We start from the raw sequence: 22,552 nt of genomic DNA, 5'->3' as shown, positions 1-22,552 counted from the left end.
ATTTAGTTAATGTACAAAGTTATTTTGAGATTATAATTTTAAAGTTACAGTCATCAAATTAATTTATTTCATATTTTAATTTTTTTAAATCAATAAATTAATTAAATACATTAATAAAAGTTGATGAAAAAAAATTAAAATAAGAAAATAAAGAAAAATTGAATGTTGAGGTGGCATGCCACGTGGCATCCACCTCATCAAAAATATCACGTCACATGGCACTTAACTTGCCAAGGTGGAAAAATGTTAAAATGAGGGATATGTTTGACAACTTTGCTAATAGTAGGGGTATATTTGACCCTATAGTTTGACTAGGGGCAAGCATAACCAATTAATCAAAGTAGAGGGGTATTTTTGATCCTTTTCCCATAAAAAATTACACCGAAACCTTGCATCTAAATATTATCTATGTAGAATGTAGTTTCCAAAAAGTATGATCATTCAACCAAAATCCTTAAGAAGATTGGTAGGAACAGGATAGCTCAAGATATAAATCCCTTTAGAACCAGACAATCCGCATAGGACATGTTCTATAACACCTTCCCGCACGTGTAACCTGATTCAATGGATTACACATGGGCTGAAGTCTGAAAACTTTTTTTCTCTTTTTCTTTGGGTGAGGAGACTACAGTGGCTCATAATGGGTTGATATGTGTGTCTGGAGCAGCGAAAGCATGCTTGACAGGCTAAGGAATGAGTTTTGACCAGAATGAGAAGACTAAACAAACTGGTTGGTCATTTTTTTTTCTATTTTGATAAAGGTAATGTTGTATTCATCAGCATTAAGCATTAAGGGTATGCTGGAGACCTCCAAAAACTTTCCAAAGAAAGCAGAGAAAACTAGTAGATTACAACGATCCTATAAAGTCTAAAATTTGTGCTTCTTCTTCTACCCTTTTTCCATTACACCAAAAATAAAAAGTAGTCGAGCAATTCCATTTGACTATATCTATTAGGTTAGCTTTGTTTTCGAAGCATTTGTTGTTTCTCTCCTTCCGGATTGACCACCAGATACATGATGGTATTATACTCCACTTTTACTGAGATTTGCTCCCCCTCTTCTGATCCGGCAAATGAGAAGGTCTGTTGCATGCTCAGGCATAATCCACTTAGACTATGTTGATCCCAGAAATAGATTCCCCAGTAGTGTTGTCACTTTGCAATGAAGAAATAGATTATTATTAGTTTCCTCAGTCTCCTTGCAAAGAGCGCACCAAGAGGCTATCTGAAAGCCACTCTTTTTCAGTCTTTCATGTGTAGCACATGTTCTTCCCGCAACTAACCAAGACAAGCATTTTATCTTGGTTGGCACCTTATTTCTCCATATTTGTTTTCAGGGGCCAGACTTGCATCCTTCTTGCTCTTTCACTTCCTTTAATATAAGCTAGTTTGTTGACATAAAAGATTCCATCTCTAGAGTGCTTCCATCGGATAGAGTCATGCTCTATTGATAACCCTTTGAAACCATTAACTTAGCCACTTTCCCGAACTCCCAATCATTTAAAAGTCTCCTGAACACAATAATCCAACCCTGTTCGGACGATACCTCAGCCACTGTTTCTTCTGGATTTATGTACAAAGAGAATAGGTCTGGAAATGAGACCATTAGAGTCTTATTTCCAATACAGTTCTCCTTCCAGAATAGGATTTGAGTCCCATTTCCCACCTTGTAGACTATGTTTCTTCTAAGATCCGGCCACAAATTCCTTATTGATCTCCAAGCTGACACACCATAAGTGTTATTCACAGAGCTAGAGCATCATTTTCCATTTCACCCATACTTGTTGGCTATCACCTCCCTCCACAATGCATGTTCCTCGGTGGTGTACCTCCAAAGCAATTTAGACAGGAGACATCTATTTTGTAGCCCCAAGTTTCTAAACTCCCAATCCACCTGATTGAGTAACTGTACAATCTACCACTTGACTAAATGCAACCCTTTCCTTCTTTATTGCCCTGCCATGAGAAATCTCTTCTAAATTTGTCAAGTCTTTCTTCCACCTTAACAGGTATAGGAAAAAGAGAGATAACATAAGTTGGAAGAGAATCCAACACTGAATTGATCAAGGTGACTCTTCCTCCCAAAGAAATATACTGAGCTTTCCAACTGGCTAATTTTTTCTGTATCTTTTCAATAATGTCATTCCATATTTCTAGTTCCTTATGTTTGTGACCCAATGACGTGCCCAAATATGTTGTGGGAAGTTGCTCTAATCTACACCCCAATATACTTGCAAGACTTTGCAGTTGTAGGACTTCTTTAATTGAAAAAATACTACTCGTTCTCCAATTTATAGATAACACAGAGACTGCTTCAAAAACCACTAAAGTCACTCTTATGAAGGCAACCTTATCTGATGTTGCTTCACAAAAAATAATTGTGCCATCTGCATAAAGCAAATGACAAATTTGCATATCCCTTCTAAGAGAACTGTTAACCTTGAAGCCTCTTATCCAGCTATTTTAGACGACCACTCTCATCATTGCTAGTATAAAAAGAAAAGGAGAGAGTGGATCTCCTGAGACCCCTTTCCCCTTTCTGATGGAAAAAAACTAGCAAGTTCTCCATTTACAAGAATGGAGAACCTAACAGTTTTTATGCAAAAGTCAATCCACTTCAGCCATTTTTCCCCAAACCCCATTTGTTCAAGTATTCTGATCAAGAAGCCCCAATTGACATGGTCGTAAGCCTTTTCAATATCCAATTTGCATATGATTCCTGGATCACCCCCTTTGAGCCTAGAGTCCACACATTTACTTGCTATTAATGCAGCATCAATGATTTGTCTTCCTTTAATCTTCCTTTAATGAAGGTTATTTGGTGTTTGTTTACTAACTTGCTGCTAAAAGCTTAGCAATGATCCTGTAAATTCCTCTTATCGGGATTATAAGTTTGAAGTCTCTCAAATCGATTGCTCCAACCTTATTGGGAACTAATGCAACAAAGGTTGCATTCAGGCTCTTCTCAAACACATGATGATTATGGAAATGCCTCAAGGTGCTCATAATATCTTCCTCAACTATTTCCCAAAAGTTCTGATAGAAACTCATTGGGAAGCTATCGAGGCCTGGGGCCTTGTCACTGGCACACATCTTCTTCAAACTGTCTCTATAGCCACTCTTTTTCTTCCCCACTAATGCTTTCACTTCCCTAGAAAATAAAATTTGGCCTCCATCATTCTGCTTCCTAGTAAAGATTTTGGTAAAAACTTACAATTTTTTGCTTGATTAGATCCGGTTTAGAAATAGCTACCCCTTCCACTTCTAACTTTCAATTAAATTGAATCTCTTGTGAAGTGGCAATTCTATGGAAGTACTTGGTATTTTTATCTCCATGTTTGAGCCATTGTACTCTAGACCTCTGTCTCCATGCTATTTCCCCATTCCTAGAAATTATAGCAAACTCATTGAAAAGGTGAGCTTTGTGTATCATCTCCTCTTCATCTAATGATCTTTGCTCCTGAACTGCTTCAATGTTGGCAATCTGATTCAGCACATCCTCCTTTTGGTGTTTCCACTTACTTCTGTTTTCTAGCCCCATTCATTTAATTTCCTTTTGAGCAACTTCAATTTTGTGGCTAGTGTGTAGGAGTCTGATCCACTAACGGAGAATTAGTTCCACCATTCTTTGACATTATCACTGAATCATTCCACCCCCATCCACCATTTTTCAAACTTGAAATAAGTCTTCCTAGGGTTTAACTCTCCACAAGTTAGAGCTATTGGACTATAATATGATCCCACTCTAGGAAGCACACTTGATTTGTGCAAACAATTCCTCCCAAAGATTGGAATAGAGGAATCTATCAATTCTGGAAGTTGTTGAATGATTCTCCCCCCTTCTCCAAGTGTAAGCTCCTCCGAATAAAGGAGTTTCAAATAGTTCCATCTCATTGATCCAATCAGTGAACTCTGTCATTACTCCAAATATGCTATGACTATCAGTTCTCTCATTTGGATATCTTGTAGTATTAAAGTCACCACACACCACCCATGGTCCATCACAAGCGTTTCTTATTGTTGCCAACTCCTCCCAAAGTTCTCTCTTATTACTCTACTACAATTAGCATAAACTGCACTTAAGAACCACGTAATATTCTGGCCAATGCCTAGTAGTTTACATGTAAGCATCTGTCCAGCAATCGCTATCAGTTCCCCATTCCCCCTTCCACTACCATTTATCCCACGTCATCACTATCCCTCTACTTTTAACCACTACATCTAAATGAAACTCTCCCATCCACCTATTATGACATACCTTTTTAAATAAATCAGTATCACGCCTCATTAGTTTTGTCTCTAGAAAGACATAGACATCAGCCCCCCATTGTTTGGTTAAACTCCTGACAAGGCTCCGTTTATTTTCCCCATTCAACCCCCGGATGTTCCAAGATATAATCTTGATCTTCATTTGAGACTAAGAGGTGTTGTCCTCCCTCTACCTCTGGGCTCTCCCTCTTTGAAATTCATGTGAAATTCTAAGTTTCTCACTTCTTTGGAAACACAGTTCAGATTTCCATTCTTCTTGATGGCCCCTTTTTTTGGCCCTAAAAAGCCTTTTTTTTTGGTCTATTTTCATCAACAGTTCAAAGGCTATTTTATCACACCCCTCAAAAGCTGCTCCGAACCTTCGGCTCAATTCTCTCCCCTTATTCTATGTTGCATGTTTGCTTCTTCTGCTTTGTCACCATTCTCATCATATCCTCCAGTTTTGTCACAGAGAAAGAAATTGGAGAAGTAGCGGGACAGATGTAGTCTTTATGAGTTGAAAATAGAAGAGGGTTTGGGCTAATTCCGTTAATGAAGTTGCAATTTGGGTTCATAAAAGTTTGGGCTTTAGGAGGCCCAAAACATTTACCACATGCCTGAAACCCTTTTAAAGAATGAGCTTTCTTTGGGTCCACTTTGTTCACCTGTGGAATCACGTGACTTATAGTATCCACGTGTTCTCTGGGCAAAAAAGTGTTGGGGCCATCGCCCTTCTCTATATCCCCTGTGTAAAGATTTGAGATTTCTTTCCCAAAACTCTCTTCTTGCTCTGTCTCAGTCAGTTGTAGGTTAGGGTTTGCAGCTTTCCCTTTTGTCTTCTTTGTACTGACTTCTCGATCTCAGAACTCATCTTCTTCCTTCTTTCTATATCTCGCCGGATCTTCAATCCATACCGGAAGAGTGAAAATCAGTTCGCCGTCGCTAATCTCGACGGTTGAAGGGATATTCTCTCTTGGTCCCTTAACTCGGAGTCTGATGATTCTTTAGATGTGTTTCTTCCTCCGTTTCTTGGTACCTTAGTTTTGTCTCTAGAAAGACAGACATCAGCCCCCCATTGTTTGGTTAAACTCCTGACAAGGCTCCGTTTATTTTCCCCATTCAACCCCCTGATGTTCCAAGATATAATCTTGATCTTCATTTGAGACTAAGAGTCTGGCCCACCTCAGATGATTCTTTAGATGTGTTTCTTCCTCCGTTTCAATCCCCCCTCTTCCCCCGGAAAGATCTCCAATTTGCTTCATCACCTTATCGCTCAATAGCTGCAGGGGAAGTCCTAAGGTCCGGAACCAGAACCAATCGAAGATGGTATCTGCAGGATAAGCTCCCGCGGTCGCCGTCCACCACTCTAGCAACAAAGGATGACTTTTTCAACTCCACTCCCGCAGAAAAATGCGCTCTGCATCTCGTCTCGACTGGAACTCGAAGAGAAATTGAGTTCCATTCATATCGTAGATCTGTAAGTTGTGGATGCCCTTCCAGGTCTGTTATGCCCAACTTCTGACTTCAGTTTTGGTGGGTATTTCATCACAGTCGGGGAATCTGCCAACCAAACTTCTGCACAGTGGACCTTTGTCCCCTCCCGGAGAAGACGCTAAAAATTTATTCTGGTCTCCTTTGCACCATTTCTGTCTTTGCATTATTTCATTGTAACTTTCTTCTCCCCTAAGTCTCAATGAACTGAGACCTCTCATCTCTGTATTCGATTCTTGTAGACTGGCTTTGCGAGCAATAAAATTTTGGATTTTTAAGGCTAAATCGCCCCACCCCTCACTGAATAATTTCTTTAGTAGAAGGATCACTAACCTTTCGTTGCCATTAACTGAAATAACTGAGATGAACCTACCAAATTTATTGTATTTTACGGTACAATAAATGTTGATGGAGATATCTCTGCACTTCCAGGTCTTAAAAGGCATTCCTTTAATGGTTGAGGCTTCCTTGAATCTGTTGCACAGCCACAATAGCACGCCCCTACTAATCTTCATTCTTCTCATATAAAGCTTTGAACCATCAACCCATTCGTACCACATCAGAAGACAATCTGGTTTCTGTCAGATCATAGGATCCCCCCCCCCCCCCCCCAATTCTAAAATGAATCCTATTATCCATGATAGGAATGAAAAGGAAAAGGATGGTAACAAATAATTTCTTTTTTTTTTAAGTCACAAACAGAATCCATTACCCAAAAAAGCTTTTCGACGAAATTGAAAAGTGAAGGAGGAGGAAGTATTAGTAAAACAGTAATCACAGGATGTAAAACTGAATTGTTTGAAAGAGGATCAATTCCGGAAATCTACCGGAAAGGGGAAGTTCTGCAGTCCTAGGAAGTAGGAAAGAGAGTAACAACAACAACAACAAACCCAGTGTATTCCCACCTAGTGGGGTCTGGGGGGGTAAGATGTACGCAGTCCATACCTCTACCTGTGATGAAGTAGAAAGGCTGTTTCCGATAGACCCCCGGCTCAAGGCACGAGATACCACATAAACACATAGTGCAGCACAGAAGCAGATTACATAACATAAATACAGCACCCATAAGTAATATAAAGCAGAGGAAAGCAGGGGAAAGCACATAGATTCGTAATACAACATGGAACACGGAACGGAATCATGACAAGAATAAAACCCCCACCAAGTAATTCCCTACACTAGCGACCCGAACTGGCCTTAATCCTCTGCCGTAATTCGCGTCCTCCAGACCTTCCTATCTAGGATCATGTCCTCGGTGAGCTGTAACTGTTCCATGTCCCGCCTAACCACCTCACCCCAGTACTTCTTCGGCCTACCCCTACCCCGCCTAAAACCATCCAACGCTAGCCTCTCACACCTACGGACCGGGGCATCCATGCTCCTCCTCTTCACGTGTCCGAACCATCTCAATCGTGCTTCCCGCATCTTGCACTCCACTGAAGTCACACCTTCTCCCGGATAGTCTCATTCCGAACTCTATCCCCTCTAGTCAGTCCACACATCCAGCGCAACATCCGCATTTCTGCCACCTTCATTTTTTGAATGTGGGAGTTCTTAACTGGCCAACACTCCGCTCCATACAACAAGGCCAAACGGACTACCACCCTGTAGAATTTGCCTTTAAGCTTGGGCGGCATCTTCTTATCACACAGCACCCCCGACGCGAGTTTCCACTTCATCCATCCCGCCCCAATACGGTGCGAGACATCCTCGTCAATCTCACCGTTACTCTGGATCACGGACCCAAGATACTTGAACTTGTCCCTCTTACATACCTCCTGAGCTTCCAGCTTCACAACTACCTCATCCTCCCGCCTGCTCACCCTGAACCCTTTAGACTCAAGAGTTCGCCTCCACACCTCTAATTTATCATTCACACCCCCTCGAGTCTCATCTATCAGAACTACATCGTCTGCAAAAAGCATACACCATGGTAAATGTGCCTGGGAGCATTTTTCCTGAAATTCACTTGCATATTTTATTCATTCATATTTTGCTAGCAGAACCAGAATTTTCTCTTAGGAGGTTCAAAATATGAATAAGTAAACACACGAAGAAGTAAAGAGGGCTCAACATCTCCTGGTTGGTTCTTGAACAGATTTAATCGCTCAATGGGCTGAACCAAGAGAAAGGCACAAAGCATCTCAACTGATTGTGTTGAGAGAGGAGCCTACAGGGGAAAGATTGTGAAATACGCCTACCAAAGTTGAGACCAAATACAATGTGAAAGAATCTGAGACACCAACCTCAAACATTAATGCAATGGATGGAGGAGCTCAGTGCATTATAAAATACAAAATCCCCTTACAAACCCTTGAACAATAATTGTAGGACGTTATTTAATAGTGCCATCTAGTAAATATAACAGTAGTCCCTAAATGCTGCTAATTGCCTTTAAAACAAGCTGAGAAAAAGAAGAGATTTAACTGCATGCATAAAAGAAATATTAGGACCAGCATTTGCAGATATCATATCGCATGTCTTCCACATACTAAATCACCAACATATACAATACAAAACTTGTTACTTTCTTACATGGACCGAACAGATGAAACATCCACCGGTGGACCTCCTTCAATGGTACCAATAATCTCCAATATAACAGTAGCAGCATCACCCTTGTACAATTGAAGTGCTTGCCTAGACATTGTCAAATAGTTAAAAAAGTACAGTGATAAGCAATCAAAATTAGATTTTTGTTGGAGGTTGACAAAGAATAGAAAATAAAATTGCTTTTGCATACTTAAATTTAACACGAGCCTGTGCATAGCGCTCCATCCTAATCAGAGCATGCCCCCATGCATTCCACACAGGGAAAACATCAATCTGAGAGTAAGTTTTCAATTAGAATTTACTTTATGGTGCAAAGAGGAGAACATGCACATATAAGGTCTTTCCAATACTACCTTACACTTCTTGCAAGTGTAAACAGCCATGCTGTATTTTTCATCAAGAATTAATCTATTCCGAAGATGCTCAGATGACTCTTTATCAGCGATATCATCAAGTGAGGCAGCTACTCCGAAACCCAAAAGACTTTGCAGCAATTCGGCACGTCCTAACCACATCTCAGCTTGTCCCAGTACTTCAGACAGCTCATCTGTCGACTGACTACCCACACTAGAGCTGCCAGCATCAGAAGATGCATCATCTACATCCCTACTTCTTTCCATATTACCAGACAAGTCAGTGCTTCCAGAAAGCTTTCTAAGGAGGGATTTAGCAAAAAGCAGGCTCTACAAGATCAAAGCTCAACATATTACTGCACCATTTCATGAATAATTTGATTTAGTATACACTCAGTGCAAAGTAGATACCTGAACAAAAGTTTCTGTGGCATGATATGCTCGGCCAATTGTTTCCATTGTTGCATTCTCAGGTAACTGTTGGGAGCTTAGTACACTTTTCATCTGGCCTACACACAAGTCCAGAGCACCTTTGGCAGATGCACTCTCATCCGAACACATTGAAAGCAGGGCCTAAATTTCAAGTATAAATAATTAAGAATTTTAAAAGAAAAAAGAAACAGTGTAATAATGTGCTTTAGAGTGCAGAACATAATAAGAACAAAAGCAATTTGTAAGAAAGCATAGATATAGAAAAAACTCGGTCTCCTATTTAGACAACCTCGAAATCCAGCCCCAGAAAGGAATCAGTTAAATCCACACAAAATAAAGATGAACGGGTGCAATTCAAGGAGTGAATTCTATACAACAATGGACGTCTTGATTGGCCTGTACTCTGCCCCATACAACAATGTTAGTCTAACCACCACTCTGTAGAACTTACCTTTAAGCCTTGGCGACTCATTATTATTGCAAGTACTCTGGTGCCCAGAGCTTCCATTTCACCTGCCCCGCTTCAATACGATGTGCGGCATCATCGTCAATCTCAGTCTCCTTTAATTATTGATTCAAGATACTTAAGAATTCCTCTCTTGTGTATGACTTATGCATCGATCTTCATTTCCACCTCCGCCTCATACATTATGTAACTGAACTTACACTCCAGGTACTCTGTTTTAGTCCTGCTTAACCCAAAACCTTTTGACTCTAGGGCCTGTCTCCAAACTTCCGACCTATCATTAACTCCACCACCCATCTCATCAATCAATACTATGACATCTGCAAATAACATGCACCCCAGAACCTCCTCTTGAATATATCGTGTCAATTCGACCATCACTAAAGCAAATCAGAGAGGGCTTAGGGTCGACCCCTGTGCAGCCCCATCACAACTGGACAGTTTTTCTGAGTCACCTCCAACTGTTCTAACCCAGACCTTGGCTCCAACATACATGTCCTTAATTATTCTAGTGTAAGCCACACGTACACCTTTAGACTCCAAACATCTCCAAAGGACCTGCATAGGGACTATACCATAAGCCTTTTCTAGGTTAATGAACACCATGTGCAAGTTTCTCTCTTGTCCCTATACTGAACCAACGATCTATTTACAAAATGAATGACTTCTCCTTATAAGTCATGCGTAAGCAGACACATCAAATTAGAAAGGCTCACTAATACATATTCTTAATTGCACCATATCACCATAAAAAAAAAAACGAGAAACTTTCTATTAAAGAGAAGACCAGATTTGCTACAGTGGAATTTAAAACTAAGTTTTAGGTGGGAGAAGAAAACTAGCAACGCATAAATTCTTTTCCTCCTACAGAGAATCAGAATCACTAGATTTTCAGTTGAAGAGACAAAAGAACCACCTGAAAGGTAGTGCCATGTATGGTCTAGCAGAAACATATTACAACAACAACAAATCCAGTGTATTCCCAACAAGTGAGGTCTAGGGGACGGGGGGGTTAAAATGTAGGCCGTCCATACCGCTACCTCCGAAGAAGTAGAGAGGTTGTTTCCGATAGACTCCCGGCTCAAGATAATACATAGTCAACAAGGTCATAGTAATACATGAAACAAAAAGGATGGCATAACCGAAATAAGAAATGAGAATAAGTAAAAATAGAGCTAAAAGAGACACGAAAATAAGAGCAATACGAAAATAAAAATAGGAAATAAGAAATAAGAAAAAAGAAAAGGACAACCCCTAGTAGTAGCATACATTAACGGCTTATACCAATGGATGATTACTAACCCGGCTACACCAAAGCTCCCTAACTACTAGTTACAACCCACACACGCACTAACCTTCTACCTTTATCCGCGATCTCCACACCTTCCTATCTAGGGTCATGTCCACAGTAAGCTGTAACAGCCCCATGTCATGTCTAATCACTTTCCTCCAGTATTTCTTCGGCCTACCTCTACTCCTCCTGAAACTATCCAAAGCTAGCCTCTCACACCTACGAATTGGAGCATCCGTTCCCCTCCTCATCACATGCCCAAACCATCTCAGCCTTCCTTCCCGCATCTTGTCCTCTACCGAAGCCACTCCCACCTTCTCCCGGATAATCTCATTCCTAACTTTATCTCCTCTAGTAAGTCCACACATCCAATGCAACATTTTCATTTCCGCTACCTTCAATTTTTGAATGTACGAGTTCTTGACTGGCCAACACTCCGCACCATATAGCATGGCCGGACGGACAGCCACTCTGTAGAACATGCCTTTGAGCTTTAAGGGCACCTTCTTATCACACAGCACTCCCGAAGCGAGCCTCCACTTCATCCAACCTGCTCCAATACGATTAGAGACATCCTCATCAACCTCACCATTCCCCTGAATCATAGACCCAAGATACTTAAAATTATCCTTCTTACAAACATCCTGAGAATCCAACCTCACCACCACTCCGTCCTCCTACCTCAAGTCACTAAACTTGCTTTCCAAATACTCTGTCTTGGACCTTCTCAACTTGAACCCTTAGATTCGAGGGTTTGCCTCCAAACCTCCAACTTTTCATTCACAAACCCCCGCGTCTCATCAATTAGCACTACATCATCTTCAAGTAACATACACCAAGGCACCTCATCTTGAATACTCCGCGTCAACACATCCATCACAAGCGCAAACAAAAACGGGCTAAGAGTCGATCCCTGATGCAACCCTGTCTCTACCGGAAAATGTTCTGAGTCTCCTCCCGCCGTCCAAAAACATTGATTAGTGAAAATAGCCATACCTTGAAAAGAGTAATATCGGGTGTACTTTCATAACGATGAGAAGAACGGACAGCTTCATCCTTCTTAGGGTCACCTGTGAGCATCCACATCTCAGCAATAGCAACAGCAGGCAGCCGTTCTTGCCCATCTGCAGAAAATAATGTAACACGGTCTTCCTGGATGGCAGTAGTTGGCTCCCAAGCCATCCTCTCTGATTGCATTACTCCAGAGCTCTTTCTCTTCCTATCCTTGGCTGTACCTTTATCTCCAGTTTGGACCCAAGAAAATGCTCTGCGGGCCTCTTTTTGAAAATTGCTAAGGCTACTAGTGAATGATGACCTTGTGGGTGTTCCCAATTTTGTCTTCTGTCTTGCTCTTGGAGTTGAAATTGAAATCCTAGGGTCCCTGGAAGGAGAACTAATGCTGACAGCAATAGCTTTGGCAGCATATATAAGAATCATATTGTTGTCTCTCAAGGAGGGGAATTCCTTAAGTATCTGAAAAAAAAAAAAAAAATCAAGGCCACATCAAAGATAATGATAAAAGAAAAATTAACATTCTCTAAACTTACAACTTATTACCAGAGATGCAGATTGAAGTTGTTTTCTCATCAGCAAAACTTCTAGAATCAAATGAGGATGCTCGTGTAGGGGAGAGCATTTTTGCTGCAACGGTAAAGGCAAAGCAGCCAGAACACGTAAACCTAATGCCCAGGAGTTGAGCCTGGAAACCTCCAACTCTGATAAATTATTATCTCTTCTTTTCAGGAAAAAGTGAACCTTCATAGAAACAAAAAATAAAATACATTAAAGGAATTGGTTATTTGAAATGAGAATTTTAAAATGCTGATAGCAATCAATTCAGAGAAACTCAAATAAAGAATATTTTAGGATGAACTGTCATTACGAGAAGCTGCTTTGATCGAAGGTTGGGCAAAAGCTGCATTGCACTCATTGCAACGGGTAAAGCATCTGCAGTGTCACGTAAAGAAGAGAGAAAACGTGAAGCTTCTGCAGGGCCTCCACCATTTAAAGGATCTGCTGTTAGAAGCTTCACAAGTTGACGGCCCTGCAGCTCTCTGCGCAGTTCAATGGATAGCCCTTCACTTTCAGCAACTTTTAAAGCAGCAGAAACAGCTCCCTTCTCAGCTAATCTAAGAGCGAGACCTTCGGGATCTTCTTTACACTCAGACTCCACCTAAAAATTCAAAGGAAATGCTCCACATAAGATGCAAAGAAGAAATCGGACAAAAGAGCTCTAGAAACACGAACGTGTTTGAGATCTTATAGTTTCCCTAAATCCAACCATGAAAAATAAGGAATGAGCTAAGAACCTCTAGCCAGCTGTGGAAGCGGTTATCTGCACTTAATATATGGCTGTACCTCAGGAGAGCTTGCCTCATCTGAACAACCTAGTTGTACCATCCATGTATCAAGAGAACAGATATAGAGTTAGCATACCAAGTACACAGAGATAAATCACACACAAAAACCAATGCCTAGCAATAGCAATAAGAGTGAGTTTAAGAAACCATGGAACTCACATACCTCATCTTTAATAGGATCATTTTTTAGCAAGTGGCAGCTGCACATAGTGAGAACATCCAAAGCAGCATCCAGTTCCCATCTACGCAAGTATCTGGGGCACCCAAAAAAATAAAGCTGAGCTTTCTAAATATCAAACTCAGACCAACACCCAATCTGTGCAATAGTCAGTTAAAAATAAATCATTTAGTTAATTAATAGAACAGATGATCTATTAAAAAAGAAAAACTTGATAAATATCAAAGATGGTTCACACTGAATAGCTTTTTGTAAACAAAATAAAATGTAAAGCAGCAGGCACGTCTGCTCGTGACATGGGTTATAAGGAGGCATGGCACTAAGGCCCCATAGTCACTTTTAAAATATTATTAGAGGTCTGAGCCGAACCCCACACAAATACAAGGGAATTTACTACTCCTCAATTCATCCCAAAAAAATAAAGAGAAGAAGAAGAAGAAGAAGAAGAAGAAGATTGACTGTGCTACAGTGATTTCACAAAGCAAGGGTATCTCGCCTTAGAGAAGCAAAGAAAATAGAGAAATAACTCTTAAGTTGGAAAACTTAGGGTCCAAGCACTCTATAGATTTCACAGTTGGGCAGTTTTCTGACAATTCTGTCAGCTCGGTTAGTCCTTGATTTCAGATTTGTTTTACTATTTATTTCTTTTCTTATGATAGTGGTGTCCAGGCATCTTCCACGCACCTCGACTATTACACTAGGCATCTGTTACCTTCCCCCAACACAAATACTGGGAACTCTGTGCAATGGCGAATTAACATACAAAATTTGGGGCACATGAACCGGAGATCTCTCCAAAAAATCAGATACTTAGGTATATATTTTCTAAAATTCATATAACATTATATTCTGGAACCCATGCTACAAGAGTGCTAAATGGTGCACTTGGTTGGATGTTGAGATATTTACATTAAAGACTAGAGACCAATTTCCACTTAAAACATTTTTTTCTTCTTTCTTTAGTAGTGCATTCATGTTCAAGAAATCCTATATTCGCCTCTGACTCTACCCACCAAGGCTTACACCGATGAGAAAAAAGGCACACTATTATAAATCTTGAGCACACAGGCTGTGTTGGAAGACATATTTACAAGTTCAAAACAAACAAAAGTATTTATCCTTTTTCTTTGTTTTTTAATCATACAGTTCTTAGAAATGTTGTCTTAAAACTCATTCCATCCAATATGTCAGGGAAGTTACTCTACATCCAGTATTCATGGAATAAAGGAGGTCATTTGTGTAAGAACATCCACCACGCCTTGTGGATTTGGAAGGTTGTACTTATATATATAGAGTCAAGAAAGCGCAAATCGTTTTTCTTTCTCCATTTTACTCTCGATATCACTTCTTACCCCTGCTTCCTCTCTGACTCTCTTTGTTGGTGAGTTTCGAAAGTTCAGCAAGAGATAGCTTCAGAGAAGGTTATGCATGTAACCACATCATAACTTCCATTACACACATAATAAAGAACTCAACAGAGAAAAAGAGACACTTAATGGACATACTTGAGCGCAAGTCTAGCTGCCAATTGCTTATCTTTCAAACGGAGACAGTACTGCCAACTGTGGCTCCAATTGTTGTTTCCTGAATAACCCTGAGACTGTCCAGATATGTTTTCTTCTCCACGTTCAATTAGCAACTGAAGCAACTGATCTGAGGCTCCATTTTGCAAGAATCGATCAGAAATTGCAAGAGCATCCATCATTTTTCCTTCATCAATCAACCTGTAGACATAATTAATGTGAAAGGTGAGCCTAAGCTATCCCAAGTGGCCACTTTTAAGATCATAAAAATTTGAACTAGATAATTTTTTTCCATACACAGAGAGAAAACAGTAACCATGAATTGCAGCTGCAGTGTGAGAAAAGCCCTGAAGGGAAGGAATGTGAAAACAAACACAGCAGCATATGATGAACAGATTCCTATCCTTAGTTTGTTGGACAGTAGTTACTAGCTAGTTTATTAAGTTGCTTACTGGAACTTGAGGAGTTTCAAGTTCTCAGCCTAATTAAGTTGCTTACTGGAACTTGATGAGTTTCGAGTTCTCACACATTTTCTTCACTGGTAATAAAAAAAAATTCATTACCAAAAAAAACCAAGAAAATAAGAAACGTGATAGAGAGTATAGCAAGAAAGATCAAATGGTGCTCAGCTGTAAAGGAGTTGATATTCATCTGGTCTAGTGAAAGCACGAGAAGAAAGCACAAGGCTTCCAATGTTGTTCCTCTTTCTTTGATGTGGGTAGTTCAGGGAGAGAAAAATAGGAGGGTTTTCGAAGGGATAGAGATGAGTTTTGCTCAACTGAGTAGTAGTATATTGTTTTTACTCTTTTGGATGTAGATTCAATGATGTAATTTTGACTTCCCACTTTTGTGCTGATGATTTATATACAGTCGGTAACTTGTCCAAAAAAAAAAAAGAAGTCTCCATTCCTTGATTTTCTTTTGGTGCACCCATGTAGTTCCTCTTTGTACAGAGATTGAGTGTTTTTTGTGGAGAACCATATTTTATAGGCTCTCTAATTTTTGGTATACCGCTTGTATACGACCATGTTGGTCTTTTTCTTATTAATTAAATTTTGTTTACCTAATAAAAAGACAAGGCACTATTGGAAACATTGTTGTGGAGATTTAGGGCAGAGGAGAATGCTCTTGGAAGGAGGGTGATGACAGGGAAATATGGGGTCTTGGAATGGGGATGTAGGACTCAGATGTCACACTTCCTTATGGATGAGGGCTTTGGAAGAATATTTTGAAGGCGTGGGAAGAGTTTTATGGCATGTATCTTCCAGGTGGGTCGCTGAAGAGAGTAGAGCAAGTTTTTTGGAGACATAGGTGGTGTTAGAACAACACTTGAAGTATATCTTTTCAAAATACGTCCAGTATTTCATGCCAAATGGAGATGTTAGTTTACCAGATAGGAAGGCAACAAGGTGAAGCTCGCTGAGGCTTAGGAGGAAATTAAAAGATTAGGAGGTTGTAAAATCCAAAATATTTGTCTGCATTATAAAAAGAGAAGTTATCTGCGTAATCTGGTGTAAGATGTGCAACGAGAGGGGCGAGGATGTGGACCACCTTCTTCTGCATTGCAGGCTCACCATGAGATTATGGTGGGATATGTTTAGATGGTTTTGCACTCCTTCAGTAATGCCAAGTAATGCCAAGAACTGTGAAAGATCTTTTGCTTAGTTGGAAGAGCAGGAGAATGAGGAGAAGAGGAAGGGCCTGGAACATGGTACCGATAGCGTTAATGTGGGTAGTTTGGAGCGAGAGGAATAGGAGAGTTTTTGAAGGTGTAGGGTTGAGTTTCTTGCAGTTGAGGAGTAGTCTACACACTTATTTTTTTTGGTATAAACAGAAAGTTCCTTCTTGCTTAGAGGATCGGGTGGAGTTTGTAGAGTCTTGATCTTTTGGTAACCTTTGTATACGGCCGTTTTGGTCATGTTTATGAATGAAAATACTTTTACTTGGTCCAAAAAAATCCTAAATATTGATTGACCTGCTTAACAAACAAGGTGGAGAGCCGTGACATAAGGAGACGGGCGGGGAATAATTGTCTTTTCTTTTAAGTCCTGTTATGAAATTTTTGGGCAAGGATGAGTCTACTTTTTCATATCTCTGTGTGGATTCCTAGAATATCAAGAAAAAATGTGTTTTGCCAGTTGAGCTTCAAGGGGAATAATCTTTGTGAGAAATATAAGAGAAAAATATCATTGAATTGTTGTAACTATATTATTACATTGAGGCCCTATATATACACACTACCTTCCAATCCTTTTCCTAATAGAACACTACATTACAATCCCTTTCCAAGTAGGATTCTATATGATATTCCTATTCCTACTCATATTCTAACACTTCCCCTCAAGCTGGTGCATAGAATACATGTGTACCAAGCTTGTTATGGATGTAACTAATACAAGGATCGGTGAGGGACTTGATGAATATATCTGCAAGAAAACTGATAAGGACTGTTTTGGACGTCTGGGAGACCTCAGACCTCAACTGAAACAGAACAAACAGAAAAAGTGATCCAAAAAGTAGTAAACATTGCCGGAAAGTCAATGTGTTGCTGGAAAATTGCCAGAAACTGGTATAAAATATAAGGGTCATCTCGAAATCAAGAGATGAGTAGATCTTGAACAAGATAGTCACTACAGAACTGGACGGAACATACTCATGCGCCGGATTATTAGATTTGATGGCTGAAAAGTGGTCACCATTTGAGAAAAAATTATATGGGTAGGTCGGAATGATGACATGATCCTACTGAGAAATAGAAATTATATGGGTAGACTCGAAATGAAGACACGACCCTACTGAAAAATAGAAATTATATGGGTAGGGTCAGAATGACAACACGACCCTACTGAAAAAGGGAAATTACATGGGTAGGGTCAGAATGACGACACGACCCTACTGAAAAAGAGAACTTATATGGATAGAGTCGGAATGATGGCACGACCCTACACAAATCAGATCTGAAGAGTCACTATAAAGATGCATGGAACTACGCAAATCAGATCTACGGAGTCACAAAAAAGACGCACGATGCTATGCAACTCAGATTTGAGAAATTAGTTTGAAAAGATGCACGGTACTATGCAAATTAGATCTGAGAAAGTAGGGAAAAGAAGTGTCGTGGCCAAACTTTTGCTAACATGATCATTGGTCGGACGGATGACATATGGGTTATAGCCGCCCGCCGGCAGCGGAGGCTCTTTGATTCTCTACCAAGATCGTAGAGGCTCTGATACCATGTGAGAAAATATAAGAAAAGAATATTATTGAATTGTTGTAACTACATTATTACATTGAGGCCCTATTTATACACACTACCTTCCAATTCTTTTCCTAACAGGACACTACATTACAATTCCTTTCCAAGTAGGATTCTACATGATATTCCTATTCCTACTCATATTCTAACAATCTTGATAGCTTAAAATTTGAGGGGGAGGAGAATTACATATGGCAAACAGTGCTTCATGTGTAGAAGTTCAGCTAAAGATGTGAATCACCTCCTTTTACATTGTTAGATAGTGTATTGCTTGCGATGGAAAATACTATGTCGGTTTGGTCCTTAATAGATGATGACATGAACTGCTGAGAAGTATTGTTTAGTTGGACCTTCACAAGACAGAAGAAAAGACACAGTGCGAAGTTGTTCCACTAGCATTTATGTGGAATGTATGAAGAGAGGGGGAATAGAAGAACTTTTGATAGAATGAAGAAGGATTTTGTACACTTGGGGCTCGTATGATTGTCCGGACTAGGATACTAATCCCGATATAAAATTTGGTCTACATTTATCCCGTATTTGGTTGTTAGTATTAGATAAAATTGTGTATAAATTTTATACCAAAACTTGGAATTATCTTTCCCATATAAGAGGTCGAACTACAATCCAACAACAACATACCCAATGACCCCACTACAAAATGGGGTCCGGGAGGGTGGTGCGTACACAACCTTATCCTAGCTTGTGAAAGTAAAGAGGTTGTTTCTAAGAGACTCTCGACTCAAGTAAAAAACATCAAAAATCAAGTATGTAAAGCATATACGGTTGCGAAGAAGCCATACTGGTCAAAACTCAAAGAAAGGAGATAGATTACCGTTCCACAGCTTTCTCATATGGCCCTTCATTCTCACAGTCAAAAGAAAGAAAAACTGTAGTACGATCAGAGCTTTCAGATTTTAAGGTATCACGACAAGGATCAGAAGATCCTCTCATTTTATTCTTAATCTCCTGGGGATTTGTTGATACATTACTGCTACCAGCAAGTTCATCAACTTCAGATTCAGCATCACTGTCATGATCACGAAATCTCTTCATAGCAATTTTACATTCAGGTACGTCTTTACCATCACCTGGCGTGTGATCAGCCATTATTGCAAATTCTGAGATTCGATGAAGATTGGTCTGCATCTGTATCCAGCGATTCAAGGTAGGGAACCTGCTCAGAGAAGTCACGAAAAGAAACAGACAAAAAAATAAGAGAACCCACATATATGACTTACATAAGGGATCGATTACAAACTCCTTTTATTGGGAACTAACCTCTCAGATTGGTCAAGAGCAAACTCAAAGAATAACCTATCAGCATCAGGAGTTTGTAGAGAGCAACTTTTCAGAGATCTAGATACAGTAGTCTCCTTGCCACGATAAAGTATAGAACTTCCAAAGACACATGCTAATACAGCTCTAACTGGGGATAACTTGATGAGATGCTTCACTATATCCAATTGAAGAGGATAAAGAGGTAATTCAGCATCCCCAGAGGAAGGAGTGAAAGACCCAGGCTTGGCCTCTCGACACGAAGGGGATAATACTCTATTTTCAGAGTAATTCTCAGTGTACGTAGGAATCACCGGGATGCAAGCCCAACCATGACCATATCTTGGAGGATAAACTGGAGGAACACAAGCAGAAATCACTTCATGAACAAAATCCGCATTCATAATCTCTGCTGCCTTTTCAGCTGCATCAGTACTTCCTTGCTCAAACACCAAACGAGTTAAAAGCTGCAAGCAAATATTTTGTGAGAGCCGGAAATTTCAAACAAAATATTTAAGAACAAGCACGTTGCTTCCTTTATTTTAAACTTTGTCCTCTCTCAATCCGTCTCTGTCATCATCGCAAGGGGAGGGGGTCCTGCTTAGCAAAATGCCACAACATTACCTCTAAAGCATGTGACAACCTAATACAATTCAAAGACGGTTTTTATAACAAAACTTATTCTGCATTAAACTTCAAGACGCTTTTGCCGGTTCACATAGTATCACCCCGCAAAATAGTAAGACAAACACATGCCCAGTGTAGTCCCACAAAGTGCCACAAAATAGTAAGAAAATTCGCAAAAAGAAAGCTTACATCTTTAGGCCATTCATACACAAGTGAGAAGTAGTTGAAGTCATGAGTAGTATCAGTCCCATCAACAATGTCCCCAATGGCAGCAAGGTAGAGGACAAATTGAGAGAGGAATGTGGTCATTCTGGAGCTGAATGGCCCAAATAATCTTTTTCCAGTTTCCTTGACATCATAGCTACCAGAATGTATATTATTGTCACCAGCTGCTGAAGTTGTCGTCGGCTGCTTCAAGATTTTCAGCCCAAGCCCAAGAACTCCATTTTTGCTATACATTAACAATCCTTTCTTGTCAGAACGCGATCCATCCTCCTTAATCTGTTCCCTCTCTGTTTCTTCATCAGCTAAAGCTCTTGCCAAGTTGTGGAGCTTACCTAGAATGTTGCAAAGCACCAAAAATTCATTTGCATGACTTAAAGAGTAAAAGTACACACGTATGAGAAATTAACAAGGATCTAGCTAAACATTCAAGAATAAGATATTATCGAAAAGTGCAGTTACGTTAAAAATATAAGTACTAAAGAGGGAGAGACAGACACAGAAATGCACATTGAGAGGAGGAAGAAAATGAAGGGAGAGAAACACTAGATAGCATCATCACTTTTTTTTAATTCCCCAACCTCAAATATGAACTACAAACAATAGATGTAAAAAAGCAAGGATAAAGAAACAGAAACCAACCGCTAAGAAACTGTCTCTTCCCCATATGAGCATCTTCAATCATTTGATGCAGCATAGCTAGTGCACGCTCCTTATGTCCTTGACGGTGAAAGTCCTTTGAGGATAAAAGGATCATTTCTCCGGTTAAAATGTCTTGAAGAGCTGAAGGCTTGTCCTGAAATTTTTGACAGGTGTTCCAATTTTAACTTGGTAATTTATAAACCTATATAAAGATGGGAATAGAAAAGATGACATGGCAGCATCCAGTGACCAGCATTTATATTTATCTATTTTCTCTTTTCTTGTCAATTTCTCCTTCAATTCTACTAAAATAACAGGGAAAAAAATACAAAATAAACCAGTTATCTGTTCTACTACAGACTCCAAGAGTCCTTAAATTCCCCTGTAACAGACAAAAACCCGCAGTTCCTTCCAACAATCCACTGCTTCTCCTCTTTTTTCCCTTTTCCCTTTACCATTTGAGAGTTCCACGTAATTGTCTTTCTCTGTCCCCACTGTGTTCCATTATGTTTGCAACACTGGATTCTCTAGATATTGAGTATAACATGGGGTTTCTATGGAAAATATATTTTTTGGATCATTATTTCCAAATTATTGTTTTCCTGTGGGGTAGGAGTTGTTGGTAATTATATTGTTCATATTTTAGTTTTCTGATTGCAACTATGCTATCAGTTGTTTTTTCCAATTAATTGATTAATCGAATCACTTATTCGCTAATTGAACTCCTTTTGCCAGATTTTAACAATCGGTCTCTACGATCAAGCTCGGTTCTCTCCTTCAACAATTGTGACCATACCTAATCCCATCAACAGCTCTTTTTGGATATGTCACATTATTTTGGTGAAAGCTTCACTTATTTGTCAATATAGATTAGTTGTGCTGGCTAAATAAACAAACTGGATCAGTGTTTTGCAACTTCCTGTTACATGCATATGATGCAGATGAAGTATTGGTTTTTGTTTATTATATGCATATGGTGTTTTGCATAAGATTGTTCAAGTTTCCACAATCTGTGAGTTGTTTAATTTCCATTTTAGAATTGTTTTTACATTCTTTAATTGACACAGAGTTTAAAGTGTTTTCACACAAGTTTTTTCCAATTTCGAGCTTGGAATATGATCCTTGCTTCATGTTAGAATCGCATAATTCTACTCTTTATATTTGCATTCTTTGAATATATAATTGAAATTGAAATCGTTATTGGAGATATGGATAGCTTCTTTTGGATTCTTGTTGAAACTTTTTACTCAAAAACGTTTTTCCCGTTTAACTTTCTCCCTTCTCTCTTAAGTATTTTTAATGGTTCATTATTTTTTATATTTTCCTTCCTAATTTTGGGTTTCTTTTAAGATGAGGAAAGTGGGATCAATCTCTCATTCATGCTACTTATCCTTTTCAAAGTTTAAGGACGATATGAATGGAATTGAATGCGACAACTCAATAAAAGATTTAGCAATTTGTGCCTAGATGTTTTAAGTATTATCTGAATTATGCAAAATCCTTTGGCTCTCTATTGTATCTTCGTTCTTTTGTGGCTTTTGCCTTTGATTTTGTATTTCCTTCTGTAGTGTTGGTACTAAGGATCTTTGATCTTGCTTGTAAATCATCTGATGGCCCATTCAGTAAACGTAA

The 22,552-nt window shown here is 39.4% G+C and overlaps 1 protein-coding gene across 8 annotated transcripts in view; it reads right to left on the bottom strand.

Moving 5' to 3' along the window:
• Positions 1–22,552, bottom strand: part of LOC107839091 (protein DDB_G0276689) — a 105,309-nt gene that overhangs the window by 37,040 nt on the left and 45,717 nt on the right. For all 8 annotated transcript variants that reach the window (XR_007044141.1, XR_007044142.1, XM_047395808.1 and 5 more), the window contains 14 exons: positions 20,921–21,074; positions 20,246–20,613; positions 19,433–19,896; positions 18,987–19,328; positions 14,878–15,096; positions 13,358–13,448; positions 13,144–13,221; positions 12,717–13,007; positions 12,392–12,589; positions 11,831–12,307; positions 9,057–9,218; positions 8,646–8,975; positions 8,483–8,565; positions 8,275–8,379 (listed from right to left, as the gene is read on the bottom strand). Coding sequence is in view for 6 of the 8 variants with exons in the window: in XM_047395808.1 (XP_047251764.1) it covers positions 8,275–8,379; positions 8,483–8,565; positions 8,646–8,975; positions 9,057–9,218; positions 11,831–12,307; positions 12,392–12,589; positions 12,717–13,007; positions 13,144–13,221; positions 13,358–13,448; positions 14,878–15,096; positions 18,987–19,328; positions 19,433–19,896; positions 20,246–20,613; positions 20,921–21,074 (3,362 nt within the window). In the remaining 2 variants the exon portion in view is untranslated. The remainder of the gene's footprint in view (positions 1–8,274; positions 8,380–8,482; positions 8,566–8,645; positions 8,976–9,056; positions 9,219–11,830; positions 12,308–12,391; positions 12,590–12,716; positions 13,008–13,143; positions 13,222–13,357; positions 13,449–14,877; positions 15,097–18,986; positions 19,329–19,432; positions 19,897–20,245; positions 20,614–20,920; positions 21,075–22,552) is intronic.

This window comes from Capsicum annuum, chromosome 8 (assembly GCF_002878395.1).
Source record: "Capsicum annuum cultivar UCD-10X-F1 chromosome 8, UCD10Xv1.1, whole genome shotgun sequence".
NCBI lineage: Eukaryota > Viridiplantae > Streptophyta > Magnoliopsida > Solanales > Solanaceae > Capsicum > Capsicum annuum.
Note: the sequence above shows the minus strand (reverse complement) of the source record. Positions and strands in the feature narration are given on the sequence as shown.